General features: G+C 46.7%; 2 protein-coding genes across 8 annotated transcripts in view; both read right to left on the reverse strand.

Annotated features, from left to right (window-relative positions):
- Positions 1-760: 760 nt before the first annotated feature.
- LOC125750420 (eukaryotic translation initiation factor 4E-binding protein 3-like) lies at positions 761-5,072 on the reverse strand. The gene is made up of 3 exons (XM_049028226.1): positions 4,589-5,072; positions 1,531-1,707; positions 761-1,326 (listed from the first exon to the last, which is right to left on the reverse strand). The coding sequence occupies exons 1-3, from the start codon at positions 4,719-4,721 to the stop codon at positions 1,295-1,297; spliced, it is 342 nt and encodes a 113-aa protein (XP_048884183.1). The 5' UTR covers positions 4,722-5,072; the 3' UTR covers positions 761-1,294.
- Positions 5,073-6,125: 1,053 nt separating this feature from the next.
- LOC125750411 (ankyrin repeat and KH domain-containing protein 1-like) overlaps positions 6,126-20,560 on the reverse strand; it is a 33,036-nt gene continuing 18,601 nt past the window's right edge. For 6 of the 7 annotated variants that reach the window (XM_049028205.1, XM_049028204.1, XM_049028208.1 and 3 more), the window contains 15 exons: positions 19,992-20,205; positions 19,653-19,828; positions 19,342-19,504; positions 17,787-17,882; positions 16,704-16,820; positions 15,646-15,817; positions 15,030-15,543; positions 12,450-12,602; positions 11,878-12,027; positions 10,224-11,794; positions 9,869-10,045; positions 9,327-9,581; positions 7,473-7,642; positions 6,925-7,083; positions 6,126-6,674 (listed from right to left, as the gene is read on the reverse strand). In XM_049028205.1, the coding sequence (XP_048884162.1) occupies positions 6,615-6,674; positions 6,925-7,083; positions 7,473-7,642; positions 9,327-9,581; positions 9,869-10,045; positions 10,224-11,794; positions 11,878-12,027; positions 12,450-12,602; positions 15,030-15,543; positions 15,646-15,817; positions 16,704-16,820; positions 17,787-17,882; positions 19,342-19,504; positions 19,653-19,828; positions 19,992-20,205 (4,147 nt within the window). In that variant the 3' untranslated portion in view covers positions 6,126-6,614. The remainder of the gene's footprint in view (positions 6,675-6,924; positions 7,084-7,472; positions 7,643-9,326; positions 9,582-9,868; positions 10,046-10,223; positions 11,795-11,877; positions 12,028-12,449; positions 12,603-15,029; positions 15,544-15,645; positions 15,818-16,703; positions 16,821-17,786; positions 17,883-19,341; positions 19,505-19,652; positions 19,829-19,991; positions 20,206-20,560) is intronic. The other variant, XM_049028206.1, reaches the window with a different exon arrangement.

Raw genomic sequence — 20,560 nt, forward strand, 5'->3', positions numbered from 1 at the left:
ACACTTTTTTCATAAGTTGTTAAATAAGAGATTCTACATTCCCAAAGTGGCAGCTCCTCAGACAGGAAGCCAAAGCATGACGTCAGCATCCTATATTGTGGCTTTTTCATTCCACGCGGTAACACATAAACGAGCAGGTTTCCTTATTATATGTCTAACGTTTACTCAGCTGTCTGGTGGACATACTCTCTCCCCCAAATGAGAGAGACTGAATTAGAAAGGAAGTGGCGAGCATGGAAAGCCAGAGCCAAAGATCCTCCCTCACTAACGGCGCACAGGAGAACCTCACACACCAGCATGAGAGTCTGCCAAAGTGGGGCATGATTTCAATACGACGGAATGTTCACTCACCTCGGTGTTCCTGAAGAGTCATTAGTTAGGAAGTAATCTTAGAAAGAACAGAGACCAGGCACTCAGCAAGACTGCTTCCTCACTTGGGGGCATGAACCAATGGTTCTAATGGGCCTGCTGATAATCCCCCAAGTACAGGTACAGAACCAAGGAGAGGGACTGACTACCCGGGAGAATCAGGAGATTCATATCCTAGGCTGAGAGACAAGTGTGTGTGTGAGAGAGATAGAATATGAAATATATACCAACCACAATGCATCAGTGGCCTTAAAGCCTCTGTCTTCTATGTTCTATGAGTTTGTATGTTTAGATGAAGGTGAAGGTCCCACTCATATCAATAGCACACCGCCCAAGACAAGGAACCAAGCAAACAGAGGTACATCCACTCTTTTGAGAAGGACAACACATGTGTATGTACATTTGGCTTTATTTTGAAGTCTGTTTACTCTTCACCTGCTCCACTCAGTACAGGAGCGTTAACTGCTCACAGCATCAGCTGACCTCCATCAGTCAACATGAAAGAGGACGTCTAGCTATAATTCAAAAATAAAACACAAACCCAACAAAAATTAGGCTAATCTGGGGTCACTCGTGTTAAAATGTAAATTGTCATACATTTAGCCAGGCTTTTCTTAAAAAAAAAAAAAAAAAGTACAAAAGAGCGCATCGTATCTGCGCCAAGAAAGCACAAGGAGCCAGCAGCCTCCCTCGGCGGCCCTGAGCTGTTCCTGAACCCCGTCTCAAATCAGATAGCACACTGTTCTTAGCCTGAGATAACAGGCTGCTGCCTTTAACCATGAGGGTGAAACTCCCTGCATTTTGGGGAGGGGAATAGAAAAATGTAAGATTTAACAAAAAAAACTTAAAAATAAAATAAAAAAAATAGCAGCTGATCCAGTGACGGACCACGAGAACAGAAGAGGCTTTTCTCCACGGGAGGGGCTCAGATATCCATCTCGAACTGGTCATCATCAGCTGAAAAGAGATGGTGAGGGGGGGTCATTCTTAGCCTCTGTGTTCGAAAGGTCTAGGCTTTGAGATCCATGGGGGTTGGGATTCAATACCGACCCAAAAGGAATTTAGCAACTTTTACCAACTGGCACAGCTGGTCGTAAACATCAGCACACCGGCTCTGAGGCATGTACTCTCCTGCCCCCTTACATGATCTCCGTGCCTCACCTGCCGGGTCCTTGGCCTCCTCCTCCAGCTCCTCTTTGAGCTCCTGTAGCTTGCCCATGGGGTTCAATGTGGACACTGTGACCCCAGGGATCTGGGGGAGGCAGCAGGGTGGGGTGCGGGCGATGGGGGAGTTGCGGCAGTCCAGCAGGAACTTTCTATCGTAGATGATCCGTGTTCCTGAAACACAGGTGGCCTCAGCTGAGCAGGACACCTCACGCTCGGCTCTCCTCACGCTCGGACAGCATGACCGAGTCTAAGCCACTGGTCACACAGAACTGCCGCGGTCACGTTTCCTTTTTGGGCAGTGGCCCCCCGGGGGGGGGGGGGGATTTATTTGTAAAAGTTTGTGTGCGACAGCGACGAAGCAGAGCTCACTTCTGTTTGTGCCCTGTCCCCTACCCTCATCCCAAAATAACACTTGGTCCAACACTGCTTTCTGGTCAGAGGCTCAGAATGCAAACCGGACCAGTGACTCCACTTCCCACTGTGAGGCAAGGTGGCAGGGTGGGGGGGGGGGGGGGGGGGGGGAGTTCAGTTCAGTGAAACTGACAGAAACAAATACAAGCAAACAGGGCAGTAAACTACAGCCTGATGAGCTTTGAACTGGATCCAGCCAATGGTCTAACTTGGACTTTGAACAGCAAGGGTGGTATTATTCGATATCAGCTGTACAGTGCATCTGGAACAAAGAGAGAGCAATGGGCAGGGCTGCATGGGCAGTGGCAATAAGCAGGCACAGACAGGTGCTGCCAGATCTCCCTCGGACTGAAAGAAGCCCAGACTCTGGGAGCGCAGCATGGTCTAGGGGTGGGGGAGCCGCAGGACACGACGAGAGGCAGGGGTCAGCTCTGTGATTCAAAGATTCTTACATTTACAAATTCAGCTACAACCCTTGTTTTGGCTGCAAGTGAGATTGGGGTGGGGGCGGGAAATTTACAAAACCGCATCCTAAAGAGAGCACATCGCCTGTCACTGATGCCTCCGCAATATCACACACTATGAATGTCACCGACCATAAGGACGTGTGTGTGGTTATGTGATCCGCACCAGAGTATCAGACATCACCAAAATGTATTCTGGTATGAGTATCTCCCTGTACACAGAAACTCTAGCAGACCCGCGCCCGCACAGCTGGAAAAGGTGCCATCCCTTCCCAGACCGCACCGGCCTTGGACTCTTTAAATTCCTAGAAATGGTTCTCTTACTCCCACTCTGCCAGAACAGAATGTTCTCAGCTATTCCTCCAGCGCAGCCAAACAGCCACCCCACAGCCCCACCCTCCTAGTCTGGCCCCCTGGACACATTCCAGGCTACCCAGCACAGAGCCAGAGAGCACATGTTCATCGTTCATGGAGCTAAACGACAATGCTACGGCACCCAGACTACCCTCCCTCCGCGCCTCACACTGATACATGTATGACCAGCGTGTCACAGGCAATCATACTCTTTGCTGGGGGGTGGGGTAATATCGAGGTGAAACTTGAAACCTAAAGCTAGCTGTTACAGGACCGAGTCTAAACTCCATGAAAGCAGTGCTGGATGCCAGAATGGTTTCCAAAATGTACTCCCCTTTGACCAATAATGCCCTTCCTCGCAACAGTGAGCCTGCGTGATTAAACAGCTCCTTCAACCACAGGCTCATCTGCCAGACACACAGCTTTGTAATAACTGCTACTGGATCGGTCAGTGATACAAGCTTCCATGTCCGTAACTTGGAACAGGTCTCAGAACAACAACCCAACCTTCAACCCATCACAGAAAAGCTGCTCCAAAACTAAATTAATACCTCCTGTACTGCACCACTTTCACTATGCACTTATTAGCTGTTTCAGGCCAACGGCTATTGCAATTTCTGTCTGGTTGCTTTAGAATAAACTTTTTTAGATAGAACATGATAGAAAAAAGACTAGGAAAAAGATCTAAAAAGATCAGGAAAGTCCTATACCTTCACCAATCACCAAACACTCCCTGGAGCCACTCAAAAGCATGCTACAAAATGCTAGCTAAATTGTCATGACAATAATACACAACTTTTAAAGCCCATCGGTTCATAATGTGTCATTACTTGCTTTAAGGGCTATAACTTCGGTCAATCAGCAGACCACGCGGCCAGCAATGGGCGGCTTGATCAAGGGTGAAAAACATGGCGTTTCACCGTCAGAGGGCGCCGTCGACACAGTTCAAAACATACAACAAACAATAGCACAAGTGGACTAGTTAAGGCTATCCTACCCCGAGAAAAAAAAAAGCAATATCCGAGTACGGTGAATAACATCCATTAAATATTGTAGTGATTAAACCACACGTGAAACATTTAGATTAAACGCAATGTGTACCAACTACAGGTATTACTTTTACACAAAGAAAAACCAAAACTGAGGGGACGCAGAGCTATGAGAGAAGAGATTTGCGAACTCAGCAGGAAGCAGGATCCTCGACATCCGAGCGAGCACCGTGCAGGACACCGTCACAAAATCTCCTGTAGGAGCAGTAGCCGTTCCTAAGCCGAGGACATAGGCTGCTAAACGAAATAATGCGGTATGCCAGCATGCACCCAACAACGCCGCTTTACCCACAAATGGTCTGAAAGTGCACCAGCTCTCTCCTCTACCAAATCAGTCGAACCATAGTTTAACCGAGTGAATAACGCGAAGAACATTATTAACGGGCAGAAGTGGACATGGGGCTATGGGCCGGATATTTTTACTGTGGGGACTCCAGCCAACAAAAAACTATAAGTTTGATTTTTAATCACAGTCCAGCCCTGTTCACGGGTACTTGCTTTATTTAGCTTACAAACTCGCCACCTCTCGCCGTGGTAGCCTTTTAATTTTTGATATTGCATGAAAAGTACCGAGTACTCGGGTATTTTCCCGGCTCTTTTCTCAAGAAAGGTATGGATTTCTATGTGCCTTAACCGTGCGCTCGTTGCAACTCTAGTAACTGCCCAGTTGCACTGCAGGTCTGCAAGTTACAATAGAAATGTGCATCGAAGCGATCCACACTTACGAAAACCTCGTTCGAAGGGCGAAGCGCACCAGCAGGCGCCCAGCCTTACCTCCGGGGGTGGTAGAAAAGAGAGTGCCTCCGGGGGTCTGACTGTAGCAGTCGGGCAGCTGCGTCCAGTCTTTCAACTGCATGATGCGGGTGGGGATCGGGCAGCTTTTCGTTTGGTTGCAGCTGGTAGACATCGTGCCGAGTGTTTTACTCTTCAGTACAAACTTGTTTGTAGTTAACTTGTAATTCAGCAGTAGGTCGGAAAAAAGAACTTTTGCAAAGATCGGGAAAAAAACGGTATTAAAGCCCAACAGAATTAGGGTGATTTGACGTATGGAGGTACTGTTTATAGAAGAAATTTAAAGAAAAGTTTGCAGGTTGGGATTAATTACGAGGCCATCCAGTAGGCGCACATCCGAAGTAGAAGCACGACTGCAAGCTGCAAACCATGTGCACGTTTATTTGCAAACTGGGGTCTGGGCGGAAAACAACAAAAAAGTACGTGACTCCAATCATGTGATGTTCCGCTGTGTTGCAATGCAAGCATGTCGGGGGCCGTGACGTGTAGGCACGGCGCATGCGTGAAGCAGCTCCACTGCGCTACTCCGCATTCTTCAATCCACGCCATGTGTATCTACGTACTGACGTGCGAGTCCCATGACACTCCGTTTGTTCAGGTGGTGTAAAGTATGACATCGTTCTACGTTTTAAGTACCTGACAAACATGACAAGAAAGAAAAAACAGATACTTTGAGCTCCGTTAAACAAAACAGCTATCCCAATGCGTACGGCGTCATATCCATTTAAAGTAATTAACTTTTTACTGCAAATATAGAAAAAGGTTTAAGAATACACACAGGACATGGGTGTTGGGATTTAACTCCAAATACTACCAACTAATCACAACCTGCAATAAGATGAACTACATATTAACTGTCATTGTGATTAATAAATTACAAATCGTGAGTAGGCTATACATTAATTAATATTACATTGTTTTGCAATTTGTATTTATGGTAGTTTGCCCTCATTCCCTTTGTAATTCTATTCCGTCATATAAATGACTACACATCTCAATGTGCCGGTCCTTTCAATACACGCAGGGCTTAATAGATGTGACACTTTAGGTAAGCTAACCGTTTATTATTTTTAATGATTTTATTTGTAATTATCATATTCTATAAAAAGGCAAATTTTCTACGGTATATCTAAAGTTATTGCAGCACACTGGCTGAAAAACACTATTGTAAACGATGCCTTAATCGTCTGTAGGAAGTGGTCACGCTTGCAGGGAGGTCATGTAAAAATGCAGCATGCTACGGAACACATGAAAAGCTGACATGCTGGTAACACTGACCAAAAACACGCAGTATATACTGGTTATGGTACACAGTACGGCGTAAACAGTACAAGGTTTTGCAAAAAGCTCGTGGCCCTACTTGCAGAAACGCGCCACCTGCTGGCTAAAGCTCTTTATTCCTGACATACTGCCATCAACAGTCCAGACAGTAGGGGGCGACAGAAGTAGGCAGCTTCGACAGTGATTTTTACATGGATTAATCCCGCCAGACACTGAGCACCACACACGCTTACACGGGTACAGTTCCATCTTTTTATTGAATATTAAGGTAAATATTTCACATTAATACAGGCTACATAAAGTAGAGCCACTATACGACATGAAATTTACTCTCATTTTAACCCTTTTTAGTATGTAAACAATTATACATGTATTTACCAATCTAAAAGGTCTGATTCATTTATCTTTTACGCAATCATCTAGTTCTTGTCTGAGTATAAATAGCTTACAGTCTTGTTGAGCCCTGCAGACCAAGAACAGTTTGAGGGTTTTAAAGTCAAAATGGCTACGCAGAGGATGTGTCCTGTTGAACAGGCAATCGGTTTGTTCACAGACCGTGGTAAACAAGTAACAGCCCACACTGAATTAGGCACATCAAAATGGTGTCCCCATCCTCCTCCATTCTTTTGGGACAGTGCTTGGTTAACATCTCTAGCATTGTGATTTTCTCGTCCTTTAAAACTCCATGGATCTTCTTACTGGTTGAGTGCCTGGACTGCTGTGTTCTCTAGTTCACGTGATTCAGATGTACATTTCCCACGTGCGGGGCCCAAGTACCAGGCCAGACCTGGAATGGAGGTACATTTCAGCTACAGCACCATCACTGCTTGATGACAAATTCGCAATGTCACACTGCCCCGGCAACGGCCTGGCATTTAAAATGATAAAATGAGCGTGTGTGTACAAGATGGGACACTTCTGCATGGCACCACTATTGATTTCTCCGCTCAATATTTTTACTGCTTGGGGATAAGATGGGATTCACTGATTACTTAGACCAGGTACCTGTGATCAGAGTCAGCTGAGTGAGTCATTACCTGTTGGGGGTCTGAGTTCTCTGCGGTGTTGGGGACGACCTTAAGAATGGGATTCCAGGCGGGGTCGGCAGTATGGAGTCCATTGAAAATGGGGGTCCCTAGGCCCTCGGCCATGGGGGGGTGTGGAGACATCATCGTCCCCCCATACATCGACACTCCCTGCAAAGATAACACACCCCCTCAAACCCTTTCCCTGTGTTGAGGCTTCACCATGCCTGTAGGTTATCTTCAATCATACTTTCGTCACAAAGTAGTCAAAGAAATGTGATGAGTAGGCCTATATAAATCAAGATTTAAAGGCTTTGACCATATTTGGGATGGTTCTTCTGTTCTGCAACACAAATCTGACAGTTTTGTAAACAAACAGATGGGCTGTCAGAGGACTGCATTTTCACTGGCTATTTTTACTGAATAAAACCCTTAATTACAATTATTTAGCACTTGATACACATAGCAGATACAGTGTGTTTGAATAACAAGCTTTATAGTCATTCAGCTGATCTCCCAGATGAAGGGAGCCCGCTGAAGCAGCCAGCCATCTCGGTCACCTTGGGGAAGTCCATGAAGCTGCTGGGCATGGCTGGGTGGAAGGTGTTGGAGGGAGCCACAATGCCTGTATCATCCTGCTCCATGGGCTGGTGCTGGGAGAAGGCTGAGGGCTCGGGCAGCTGCTGATGCAGCACGTTCATCATGGGCTGGGACCATCCTGACATGGCCTCTGTAGATGGGGGGGGGAAGGAGGAGGATCAGCAGGATATTAAAGCTACCAGCTGATCCTCTGCTCTGCATGTCCACCGTTCAGGCAGACATCTTACAAGATTAAAAATAATTTAATCAGATATACTGAAGCTGCCAAGTTTGGATCCACCGGAGCTCAGCAATTATAGACCTCTCTCTAACGTACCATTTTTTGTCAAAAGTTCTGGAGAAGATAGCAGCTGCTCAACTTCACTCATACTTGGAGAGACTCAAGATACTGGATTGTTTCCAGTCGGGCTTCTGCCTGGGACACAGCACTGAGACTGCCCTGACTGAAGTCGGAAATGACAGAACAATGGCGACCGATGCTGACAGCACAACTGTGCTAATGCTTCTGGACCTTAATGCAGCTTTTGACACTGTTGACCATTCTATCCTATTACAAATCTGAGGTTGGGTTGTGTGGAACAGTGTTGAAGTGCATTTATGTGCTCATGTATTCATACTCATAACAATGCACTGATGCCTAGGACCGATATCAAGTACTTAAAATAAATGTGGTGTGGAAGTACTTCAAAAGTAACAATAACAACCAAACCATAGTGGACTACAAACTGTGCTCTACTGAACTCTCACAAAGATGTGTGAAACCAGATTCAGAGAATGCTAGTAATCCAATTAAAACACCTATAAACTGACGAGTATGACAATCGGCAGCGAGTGGCTCAGTGGGCTAAGAACGCAAGAAATTTACAAAGGAGAGGAGGCCATTCGGCCCATCAAGCTCATTTGGGGAGACCTTAACTAATAGCTCAGAGTTGTTAAAATCCTATCTAGCTCTGATTTAATGGAACCCAGGGTTTTAGCTTGCACTACACTAACAGGAAGACTATTCCATGCTGGTGTAGTCCAAGCTAAAACCCTGGGTTCCTTTAAATCAGAGCTAGATAGGATTTTAACAACTCTGAGCTACTATCAGATCAGAAGGTCGCTGGTTTGTGGGCCGTTGAGCGAGGCCTTTAATCCCATCTCCTTGGGCACTGCTGTAGGTGCCCTTTCCTGAAAAGCTTGCTCTCACCTACATGTGTGTCATGGAGAGAAAGATGGGGTAGGTGAAGAGAGAAGTTCTCCATAGGGATCAATTAAGTGTTTTATTGTTTTCACTGCACAGGGGTTAAACAAACAAACTCTTACCCAGTGTTCTGTTCATGATAAAGCACAATATAATGCTGGTACGTGGAGAACATACCTTGGTGGTATGTAGTGAACAACAGCTTTCGACAGTACTACACCACCTGTGACATGTTTAAGGCTAAAAGATTGTGCCCTCTTGATGCTGTGTGTGTGTGTGTTTACTTCCTAGAATGTGTGTGAATGTTCTTGTTGGAAGTATTCTCCCACAAATCCTCTAACGAAAATAGTGAAGCTGTTTTTGTTAGCATTAATGTGACGTAGACCAGGATTGTCTTTCTGCAGTAAATGTTAGTCTGTCCCGACTCCAGAGGGAACAGGAATGGGTCAACGACATGAGTGGGTGTAACTTTTATGTCAAAAATCCCTGCACTACATTCTCTATTAGATAAAGATTTCTTACTGTGGAAAAAAAACACTCGATTTCTGGGTGGATTTCCCGTTTAAATGTGAGCACAGCCTGCCAACATACATGACAGATTGCCCCGATCATCCACCTCCCCCCCACCTACCGGAAGCACTACTGACGCCAAAGGACCAGATGCCCCCTTGGCCGACGGGCGCGGTATAGCTGGTGGTGAGCAGCGTCGGGTTGATGGAGCCCGTCTGACGGATGCGGGCCAGGCGCTCGGTGCCAATGGGCTGGGGCACCTTACGGTCCTGCTGGCTCAAGATACTGGGCTTGGTATGCACCAGTGGGGCTACGGCCGTGGACGCCGAGAGGGGGGAGGGGGTGCCTGAGGAGGCGGAGGGAGCTGGGGACTCGCCTGTGGTGCAGAGTAGGCAAAGTGATAAACACAAGGACAAAGCTGGGAAAAAGCAGGTCCACATCCTCTGATACTACACCTGAACTGCTCATGCTGAAAGCCTTTTCATCTCTCATAAACCATAATGCTTCAAGTTTTACTCACATCCACTACAACACCACAAGAACCTGGCAGCAGCCAAATTCAAAATCTGTTTAGCCTCAGTTATTAAAGACCGGTGGCCAAACAATGACATGTGAGGTGGCCACCACCCCAGGTGGGAAGCGGGGGTTGCGAAATTTACGTACAAGAGGTGGAGGCACTCCACGGATGGGGGGAGAAGTGCTGGCGGCTGAGGGAGGGCGTGCACACGGGGGCGGGGCCCTGCAGGAACACAGGACTGGCTATGCTTGCGGCGAAACTGGTCAGCGCTGCAGGGGATGAGGAGACAGAGGAGGGTCCCAAGGGGTCCACCGATTGGATGGCTGGGAGGCGAATCACAGACCACCAGGAGACAGGGTTCAAACTACAGTCCGGTGTTTTAGGGGTTGAACTCAAGCCACACATAGCTGTCAGCTGATAAACATGTGTAATTCTATACTTTTCAGATGGATTTCTGACTCCAAGATTCTCTATTAAAGAGTTAGTCAGAAAGCATCTCACCTATTGGACTGGAGACGATCCTCTGCGAGGTGGAGCGGTAGCCGGGGGCCTTGGAGCCATCAGGCAGGGACGCTGTACTCTCGGGCTGGCTGACGCTCCCCACGTACACGGGCGGGGCATTGTAGGCCTGCTCAGGCGGGCTGCGAGCCGGCAGGTGGCAGGCGCCCCATACTTGGTTGGTGCCCACCTGGCCGCTGTCAAACATGCTGCTGAAGTGCGTGAGGAGCGTGGCGGTGCTGAAGCTGGCATGCAGCTGGCCCTTAGTACCAGGGACGTGCACCTGGGAGCCGTTAATCACACCGACGGCTGAGGACACCTGTGGCAGGGCAGGGACCGTGCTGGCTTGTGGTAGCTTGGAGGCCTCCTGGGGCATGCTTAGGGGCACCAGAACGGGTGGCGGCTCAGCCAGGGGAAAGAAAGGTCCTGCCGACTGCATCTGGGATGAGCGAGGAGTCGTAGCTGACAATTGAGGTAAGGCGTTACTCGTAACTGTAACGGTGCTGGCACAGGTGGTGGTGGGGCAGGACGAGGGGAGGGTGGAGCCAGGCTGGGCCCCGGGATGTAATAGATCTGCACTGAGGGGGAACGAGGGCTGCTGTTGCAGATTCAGTTGCAGATTCAGGGCCGAGGGAGAAGCAGGAAAGGGCAGGGAGCCTGTGGAGGTGATACTGCTGGAGACAGGTGCATGTGGGTCCAGGAAGGGCCTCTCCTTGCTGGGGGTGGCTGTGGGGGGGCATGGCTCAGCCCGTGGGCCCAGGACTTGCTGCTGTGTAAGTGGTCCAATGGGAGGGGGTGGGGGAGGGCTGGGAGGCGTGACAGGAGCAGCGCCTTGTGCCTGGCCGGCGGACCCTATGGCTCTCGCATTGCAGACACCGTTAGGGCCAGGAGGGATGACACTCCCTGTCTTAGGCTCAGAGGCGAATAGCTGCTTCCTCACTGAAGACGACATGGGTGCACTAGGTTGAGCCAATGTGGTACCAGAGCATGGCGTGGATGTGGTTGTGGTCGGTGTGGTAGCATTGCTGCCGGGGGCCGCAAACTCGTGGGTGGCACCAGTCCTCGGGGTTGGGTTCCCTTTGTGTTTTGGAGAGCTGTTAGCGCTGCCTGGGCTCACGGGTCGCACTGGAAAGGGGCCCCAGGTGTTGGGTGCTGGGGAAAAGGAGCCACCGAACTGGGGAATGGGCAGACGTGGGTGTCGGATCTGGTGCATAGTTTGAGCGGCCAGAAGGGCGAGCTGCGGGTGAGCATATGCCAGGGGTAGCGACACGGGGAATGGGGGCCTCACCCCCGATGACAAGCCCTTTCCCAGCTTCCCATTAGGCTGCGGCGTAGATGACGAGGAAGGTGGGAACGATGTAGCCGTTGACGAGCCCATGGATGCAAGGCTCTTGGGGATGGATGTAGAGGTACCGGCCATGCCGGTAGAGGCGCTAAAGCCAGAGCCGACTTTGCTGTTGGACCCTGGGACTCGGATATGATTACGGGGGATCAGGTCTTCCAGCTCCTTAGCAGGGTCCTGGATCAGGGCATTGATGAGCTGCACAGCATGCCGTGTGGACTCAGTCCCGCCCCTGTAACACAACACAATGTCAAACCAGCTTGAGAGGTCCTGGGGAGCCACACAGGGCTAGAGAATACAGCACGGAGGTCATGCCTTATAGTGATCATCCTCTCCCCGTTCTTGTCCTTCTGCTTGTCCACGTCGATATGGGCACCCGTCACATCCTGAATGGCAGTGATGTTGCAACCACCTCGGCCCATGATCCGTGAGACGACCGAGGCAGGGACTGAAAGCTTCTTGGACCTGGATGGAACAAGAACCTGAAGTCACTGGAAATCCCACCTTTGAAGGTTTTCATACAATTTTTAGTCATAATATCAAAATTCTCAATCCTACCTCTAATAAAATAAAATAAAAAATACTTCTACAAACATTTGCAAAGTTATCATTCTCGTGCAATGTCATACAACACCGTGATGGTGTGTCTAATTTGTGTCCAAATCCCGGACACAACTGCCACAGTAACTGCACAGAATACATACTCAATTTATCCTGATCAGTCAAATAAATTAAACACATGAATTATGGTGCTCAGTCCAACCACACCAGGATGCCAAGCAGTTGGAATCACCAGGGGTTTAGCATGATGGAACCAACACCACATGGGCCACCAGCTACCAAAGGCTGTGCTGTGGATGGATGGGACCACCAGATGGCAGGCTCACCTCCGCACCACCTCCTTCCATCCCTCCTCTCTTTTCTGGCCTCTTTTGGGGCTAGTCAGGTTGATCTTGCTGTTGGGTGAGGACACCGGCAGTGAAATGGTCTTGAATGTGGAGGGGATGTTCGGAGTCAAGTCATTCATGCTGTCTTGCATTCTGCAGGGAGAAACACAAAAGATCTGAAAATCACTGATGCAGGATGAAAAAAAAAAACAACAAAAGTCACTATACGAAATCTGTCGGGCTGCTTTGGTCTTAATTCATGTAGATGTGAGGTTGGACTTCTTAGCTTAGCACAAGGGTGTCACACTCAGTCACAGAATGGCCCACATTTAAAACCGCCAGTGAATCTGAGAGCTGAACAAGGAATTTATTTTTTTTAACACTCGAACTGCCACCATTTTTCCGACCTCCTTTAACTGTCACCAGCAATGTACTTCAGCGTATCACACTTTTCGTTTTGGGCCATTGCATTAGCCTATAGTTTGCCCATCCCGAAAACAATGTATCATCAATCAGTAATCCTCAAAGCAGCAGTTACTGTCACCTCCATAAAGACGTACAACCCATAACTAGTCGTGTTTATGTCTTGTTTAAGGTGCTCATTGATTTAAGTATTGATTTTAATAGAAATTAATTTCTATCTCACACCAGTAATAAAACAAAAGCCTCATTTTAACATAAATGCCAAAGAAAACTGTCGACTTTAAACAGTATTACAGTTGGGTATGGGCGGGCTAATTATATCGAGAATATATATAAAGTGGCAGTTCTCATATTCATTTTATATTTGTTGGCGCAACAACACAAAAAGAATGGCAATGGCAAGCCACTTCACCTGAAAACGAATCATTTCAAGTAAAAATGTATTTTTATTTTACATTTTTTTCATCTGGGTTGATGTATTTAAAAAAATATATATATCGACAAACATGAAATTGCCAATAAACAATGCCTATTTATCCATCATTTTATAAAATACAGTCTGTGCTTGAACACTTTTCAGCTTTACGATTTCATGATGGAGCCTCCACTCTTTTTGGTTAGGGGTGTTAAACCTGCTGCTGTTTCGCACAAACAATAGGGCCTCATATACTGAAGTATGTCTTCCCTGGTGGGTAAAAGAGTTTGACGTTCACAGGCTTTGGAAACAGCGGTTGTAGTGCTAACAGTACACCCTACACCTTGCAGTTATTCGGTTGAAATCTATACGTAAATAGCCTTTACAAATGTCAAATTTGTAAATATTATTCCTGAAAATTCTTTTTTAAATAAAACTGAACAATGATATATGAAATGTCTCTGAAGATATAGAATTAAATCAAACGCATCCACCATTCCCATTAATCATCTGCTTTTATCTGACGTTACATACTGGATCATCCTCCTAAATGAGAAACAGGCCCAAGTTCAATGCCAAAAAAATCAAATCAAGCAGATTTTGCAAACAGTGCTGTTGACCTCGTCAGTAGGTGAGGAGCGGGAAGCGGAAAGGTGTAGGGGAGGAGCGGGAAGCGGAAAGGTGTAGGGGAGGAGCGGGAAGCGGAAAGGTGTAGTGCAGGTTAGCGCCGGATGATCCCTACTACCCAAGGTAGCTGTAACGGTACACATACTACTCACATGCTCATCAATTTCATCATTTTCTATTTGGAATGGATAATGAAACAAATACATTTCTTGACATGAACAGAATCTAAATTTAAAAGTAGATGTTATGAAACCATTATGCCAGTTGTTGCTACAACTGGTTTCTCAATAAATTTCACAAACACTGGAGAGAACAGTTGATAAGACTAAGCCTGTGTCAGCTCTGCTATAACACATGATTCTAGAAGCATATCCAATATGTTAACTCATTTGAGACGACGACATTCAAGTGTGTTTGACCGAAGCAAGGCAGAAACAACCAAGTTAGTGTCCCCATAGCATTGAAGTGGAATTCAAACCAAGCTAAAAAAGAAAAAAAAAAAAATAATTACGGCTGTGGGGGTTTTCATTTCTATAGATATGTGACTGATAGCAGATAACACAGGATTTAGACAGTTTAGTTCATTATGTTCTGGGTTCGGTCCCGGGTCCTTTCTGTGTGGAGTTCGCACACTCTCCCTGTGTTCGCGTGGGTTTTCACTGGGGGCTCCAGTTTCCCCCCACGGTCCAAAAGCATCAGGATAGGTTGACTGGCGAGTCTAAATTGGCCCTGTAGTTGTGTGTGTGAGAGTGTGCTCCCTGTGGTGTGTTGGTGACTGCCAAGGGTTGGTTGGGATTAAGCGGTTTCCGAAAATGGATGGATGGATAGATAGTTTGTTATGATTGAAGAATAAGACTGTGTCAAGACAGTCAAACTGCAAAATGTAATTTTTCTCTGCTATATTGAAACTGCAGCGAATCATCTAAAATCTAAATTTGTCGCGATGTGTGAAACTTACATGCTGCTACACTATTACTTACAGGCAATTTTTAATGAATTATCAAAATCATTTTGCAGGTAATAAAAAAAATTGTGCTATGGGCTAGATGTGGCCCACTGGTCTCGAATTTGACATATGTGGCTTAGCAGTTTAACACAGCACATCCTGAACTTACTTGTGTTGAGGTTTGGTAACAGACACTGTGACCTTCTCTTCACGAAGGCTGTACAGCGGGGGGCCTTGCCTTCTCTCAGGGGCAGAGGGAGTGAAAGCTGGGCCTGAGGGGACTGAGGAGGACGATGATGATGACGAGAATGAGGATGGCAGATCAGGCAGATAGCCAAGCTCGTGACACTTGCTGCCGCTACTGCTCTCACTGTTGCAATCGGTGCTGTCCAGGTTGTCGGAGTCACTGTTGCCGCCGGGTAGCCCACCACCCCGTGGCTCCCCGTGGATCTTGTTCCGATCGGCCTTCTGCTGTGCTAGCGCCACTTGAGGGTCCTGGAGTATGATGGACTCACTGGGTGTGTCCTTGGTCTTGTTTTTCTTGCTCTTACGGTTGACGCTGGGCGCGGTGACTGCGTTGGCGCGTTTCTTGCCAAAGGCTGAGGTGAAGGTGGCTGAGGTTGCGGGGATGCCGATGGTGGTGGTAGTGGTGGCGCTTGGGGGTTCTATGGGAATCTCTGGCTCTGCAAGATCGTAGAAGAAATGATTCCCAAATTAGTAGCTGGGAAGATAATATGCTGTTCCCTTTCTTCAGAGGTTCAGAAGCATACGGGGTTGTCCCTTACCTTCAGTAGAGTCCTTCTCCTGGTCCTGCATGTCCAAAAACTCCTCCTTGACCTTGATCTCCTCCTCCTCCTCCTCCAGCTTCCTCTTCTGCTCCTCCTTTTTCTTCTTGCGTTTCTCCTTCCGCTTCTCCCTCTTGGCTGCAAGAGCCTGCTTCTTGCTCTCTTCTCGGGACTGAGAGGAGAGCATGCAAAATCTGGGTCACCCCCTCAGTCATGGCCAAAGAATTAACAGATCATAGGAACTGTGATCGTACGGCACATGCACGGTAATTACTAGGACTCTATAAGATGACCGTAAACATTTGTCCGGACACCAGCTTTTCGGTACCGTAAAGATGTTTACTAACGCCCACAATTTGATAAGCAGATTAGCAGTACACCGAAAATAATGAGAGGTGTTTTGTGATGCCTGAAAGACAGTAATCTGTATAAATTCATTGTATGCTTGCATTTATTAAATTTGGTAAGCAAGGCCCATCACATGCTACTATTTTGGTAAATCATGGAAGCGATTTATAAGCAATGAAGGGATGGTGAAGAAAGGAAGAGATCAGCAGCATCTTTTGACAGAGGAGTGGTGGTGTGGCAGTTAAAAGTCCAACACGTTTATTAAACATAAGGATACTCCGAATTTATACAAATTACTAGCTTTTGGGAATCACAATATGCCTCATTAATATATTAATCTGCTTACCAAATTGTGGGCATTAGTAAATGCCCGTATAGTACCAAATGGCTGGAGCTCGGACAAATGTATATGCCCATCATATAAAGCCCTGGTCATTATTGCGCGTGAGCCATATTATGGCAATTATATCAGGACAACCCTATTTGCAAAATACAATAATGAATGTTCCTGCTATAGCTGAATGTGACTTTCAGAAGTTCATCTAATGATGTTGTCTTTGAATAAACAGTTTTAGTTAAAAAAAAAAAAAAAAAGTGAAATAATTAATAATTTTTAAATATTTGTCCAGCAGTTTGAAGAAACCATCACAAAAGTCTGTAAAATACAATCAGAAGCCTTGCTTTTAACATAGAAACCTCTGGTGAGTCACCTTCTCCATATCTAGTTCCTTGAGCAGGATGCTGGCGTTCTTGTTGGCCTCGGCTGCCTGGTGGTCTTTGGCCTTGACGATGGTCTCCATGCACTGGTGACACTTCTTCAGCAGATCCTATGTGACACAGGGAACAGTCATGGGTTAGTTATGAATTCATACAGAAGCATTCAACAGGAATACAAGAGCTTTACCTCAATGGAGATACTTTTAGGGATCTCTTAATCACTGTAGGAATATGGAGATGTTGCCCAAGACAAGTTGCACTCACACTTGGCCTGGTTGCCCAATACCATACCTGCACATGACTGCGCTACCCAACCCCCATCTTTCCTCATGTTGCACTGTAATATACTGAATGTGGCTTTTAAAAACTTAGTTCACAGTCAAGAATTATACCCAGATTTCTAACCTCAGGGCTTGCCTGTGGCATCACATTGTCTTGCCTGGATTGCAAGCTATCCCTTGGTACCCGGGCTCCCAAGACGATAACTTCTGTTTTATCTCCATTAAGTTTTAGGAAAATATTCTTCTATTCGTTTATGCAAATTAAACATTGTTCCATATTGCTAGTAATACCCAGAGCACAAGGCTCAGACACATACAACTGGATACCATCAGCAAAAAAATGGAAATCATCAGTAACGTTTGTAATGAGATTAGCCAGTAGGGGATATAGCAGAAAAATAACAATGGACCAGGATGCTGCCTTGTGCTTTTCCATAGTAAATTTTCACTTTGCGTCCGTGTTGCACCTAAGATCACTGATTACTCTTAATGTTCCTTCTGTACTATGGAAGGAAGTTCTAAGACCTGACTGAAATTTATTATTTATTATTATTTAGCAAGATTTCAATAATCTGAAGGTGAACAAATTTTTCTAAAATTGTACTAATAAAAGGAAGATTAGCAACTTTGGGGGGGGGGGGCAAATGTGCTCAGGCATGGTATGGAGAGATCACACTAGTCAAACAAACCAGACATTGGGGGGGGTCAAATGTGCTTGGGCACGGAATGGATCACCTAATGCAAGTACACCCTGATCAGATTAGCGACAAAGCAGATGCTATTGGAGTCTCCTACCTTGTCAACAATTGTGGCAATGTATCTCATGCACTCAATGTCAGAGGGAAACTGACTGACTTCCTTCACCAGGTACTGTGCGACCTTCACATGACCCTGTGGAAAGAGGGAAGGAGGAACCTGAGAGTTAGGAGGAGGATCCAGAGATGTTCAAAAGTCACAAAATTAGAGTCCAAGTAAAAAGTCTCAAGTATCCACCGTGGTTCCAATATGACATTTTATCAAAAATTTAACTGCCTACATGTTCTTTTCTATTAGTAACGGATGTGACTAAATGGGAATCACCACTTGAACAGTTCAAACACTGCATGTCTCAGTTCCTTAGGCTTATACTGTATACAATTTTAAAGTAACTGCTATTTGAAACGCTTTTGAAGCAATACAATTTTTGTATGAGCCTGAGCACATTTCTTACGTAGATTACCAATACTTTCTCAGAAATAACATTATGATGAAGACATCCCTTCATGTCAGACTCCGCCCCCAACTAGGTTAGAGTGATATAATTGGCTAATGAATGAGTATAACCCAGACCCCGTTTGTCGCGCTGCTAAAGTAAATGCATGTTAAAGTAAATCACGATTTTCCTTGTTACACGTCATTCTAAAGTAAATAAAATTGATTTGTCTTTCAGCGCATGTGTGTTTGCAAGTAAATAAAGGATTATGCAAGTAACACCACAAGCTGTTAAAAAGTTAAAATAATGTGTGCAGTCGTGCTACTGTTTCAGTTATAGGAGAGCAGTCAGTGATATTATTGTTCAATTGAATTACTTGCTGGCACTATGTTTCTACTTTATTAAAAATGCGAATTATTTAAGACATAACACTACAAGTGGGGCACAATGAAAAGGTGTAGGTAGTTTTTAAGTTGTAAAAAAATACAGCTTGAGTTGGGAGGGTATGTCAGAAATGAAAAAGTGTTTTTGAGACATATCTACCAAATTATCAGATTTATGGCAATCTGTGTTGGTCTGTCATTGTATAACACAATCTGTATACAATTTTAGACATTGGTTGACAACGCCCATTTCTAAGCCATGCAATCTAATGTAAAATAAAACTTTCAAACTGTCCTGCACTTTGTCAGATCGGGTCCACAGTCTGTACTAATGGCAAAACAGAAGAAGCCTATTGTTTTTTGATATCGCCTGGCGTCTCGCTTCTCCAGCTCCAGTTCCTGTGCTCTGTGCACAGTCGCATATCGTGATGTGTTTAACGCCTTTACCGTTGGGGGAGAGTTGTACACTCGATGCTTCACATATGTAGAAATTTCAACAGAGCCTTAAAGACTCATCGTTTATGAGACTATCAGCAATAACGAGCTGCAAGTTGAGTCAGAAGTCAATTTGAGAGAGACTCGGGCGCAATTCGAGTCTGATTCGCAAACTCGAGTCCGATTTGCAAACTTGAGTCCCCAATTTCTAACCCATCTTGAGTCCCCATAACCCAAGCCTGTAGATTACATCCTGTGAGATCCAGAGACCCCAAGCCGAGCCATTTGTGCCTCACCCACAGCAGCAGGGGTAGGACAGCCTCAGGAGATTGCAGCCTACCTTGCGGAATGCAGCCATCAGCGGCGTGATCTTGCGGTTGTCGGCAGCGTCCACATCGGCACCCGCCTGCACCAGGAGCTGGACCACGTCAAAATGGCCGCCGTTCGCTGCCAACCACAGAGGGGTGTTCCCCTTCTTGTTGCGCACATCAATGTGGGCCCCTCTGTGGAGAAAGGTGCAACGCTTTGAAGCCACACGGAGGAGAGAGGGGAACGGAGAAGCTGATGGCTGATTGAGAAGTATATGGGATTTTCGCTGGCGTCAGCAAACAAGACACCATTATGGGCATACAACTGACCTGCAGCATTTACCTGTTAATGAGGAGCTCACAAAATTTGTAGTGACCCTTGTCAGCAGCGATGGTGAGGGCAGTGTCCCGAGAAGAGGGGACAGGGGGTGCGTTGACGTCGGCCCCTTTATCAAGCAGCACGCGGCCCACCTCAGCGTAGCCTCCGGAAGCAGCCTCCATCAGCGGCGTCAGTCCAGTCTGGGGGAGAGCGACAGACCGGGTCAGGTCACAAGCCACTAATGGCGAAACAATTCTTGCGTCCTCAGGTAAGGCTGGCAGGCAAACGAATGAGAACATAAAACTGGAATCCCCCTAATTCCCCAAGTCTGGAGCCGGCCATGCCGCAGCCCCCTTGACCAACCTTGGCACGGTGCTCCACGTTGGCCTTGCGGTCTAGCAGCAGGCTGACCACCTCGGCACGGCCCTGGAAGCAGGCCAGCGTCAACGCCGTGTTGCGGTTGGTCTCGATCTGCGCGTTGATGTCCGAGCCCATGTCCAGCAGCAGCTTGACCGCAGGGACGTGGCCGTTCATGGCCGCCAGCATCAGCGGGGAGATCCCCAGCTTGCTGCCAGTCCTGCAGAGACCGAAATGGACATCAGAGGTGAGATGGAGGCAGCGGTGCTGCAGAAGGCCAGGAACTGCAGACGCGGTGTTACAAAACCAGACGAGTACATGGTGAAATTGTTATGGGCAAGAAAACCAGGCGCTCACACTGCCACCTGCACCGTGCCCTCAATTCACCTGGAATTCTGTCACTAAAACAGCCAAATTCTCTGAACAGAAATTTAGATCCATTTTTCAAAAAAATTAAATATTTAAAATATCTGCAATTCAAGAATTCAGGGCTCTGGATTCTCTCAAAACACAAGCACAGAGCCTCCCCCCTCATGAGAGGGGGGAACAGATGCAGTGCAGAAACAAGCCAGGGG

This window comes from Brienomyrus brachyistius, chromosome 10, assembly GCF_023856365.1.
Source record: "Brienomyrus brachyistius isolate T26 chromosome 10, BBRACH_0.4, whole genome shotgun sequence".
Taxonomy (NCBI): Eukaryota; Metazoa; Chordata; class Actinopteri; order Osteoglossiformes; family Mormyridae; genus Brienomyrus; species Brienomyrus brachyistius.

Excerpts from the sequence above, each read along its gene's own strand:
- LOC125750420 (XM_049028226.1), bottom strand. The coding sequence starts at position 4,721 with ATGTCTACCAGCTGCAACCAAACGAAAAGCTGCCCGATCCCCACCCGC. Across the intron at positions 1,708-4,588 it reads CTTTTCTACCACCCCCGGAG|GAACACGGATCATCTACGAT; the intron begins GTAAGGCTGGGC and ends CCTGTGTTTCAG. Across the intron at positions 1,327-1,530 it reads GGAGGCCAAGGACCCGGCAG|CTGATGATGACCAGTTCGAG; the intron begins GTGAGGCACGGA and ends ATCTCTTTTCAG.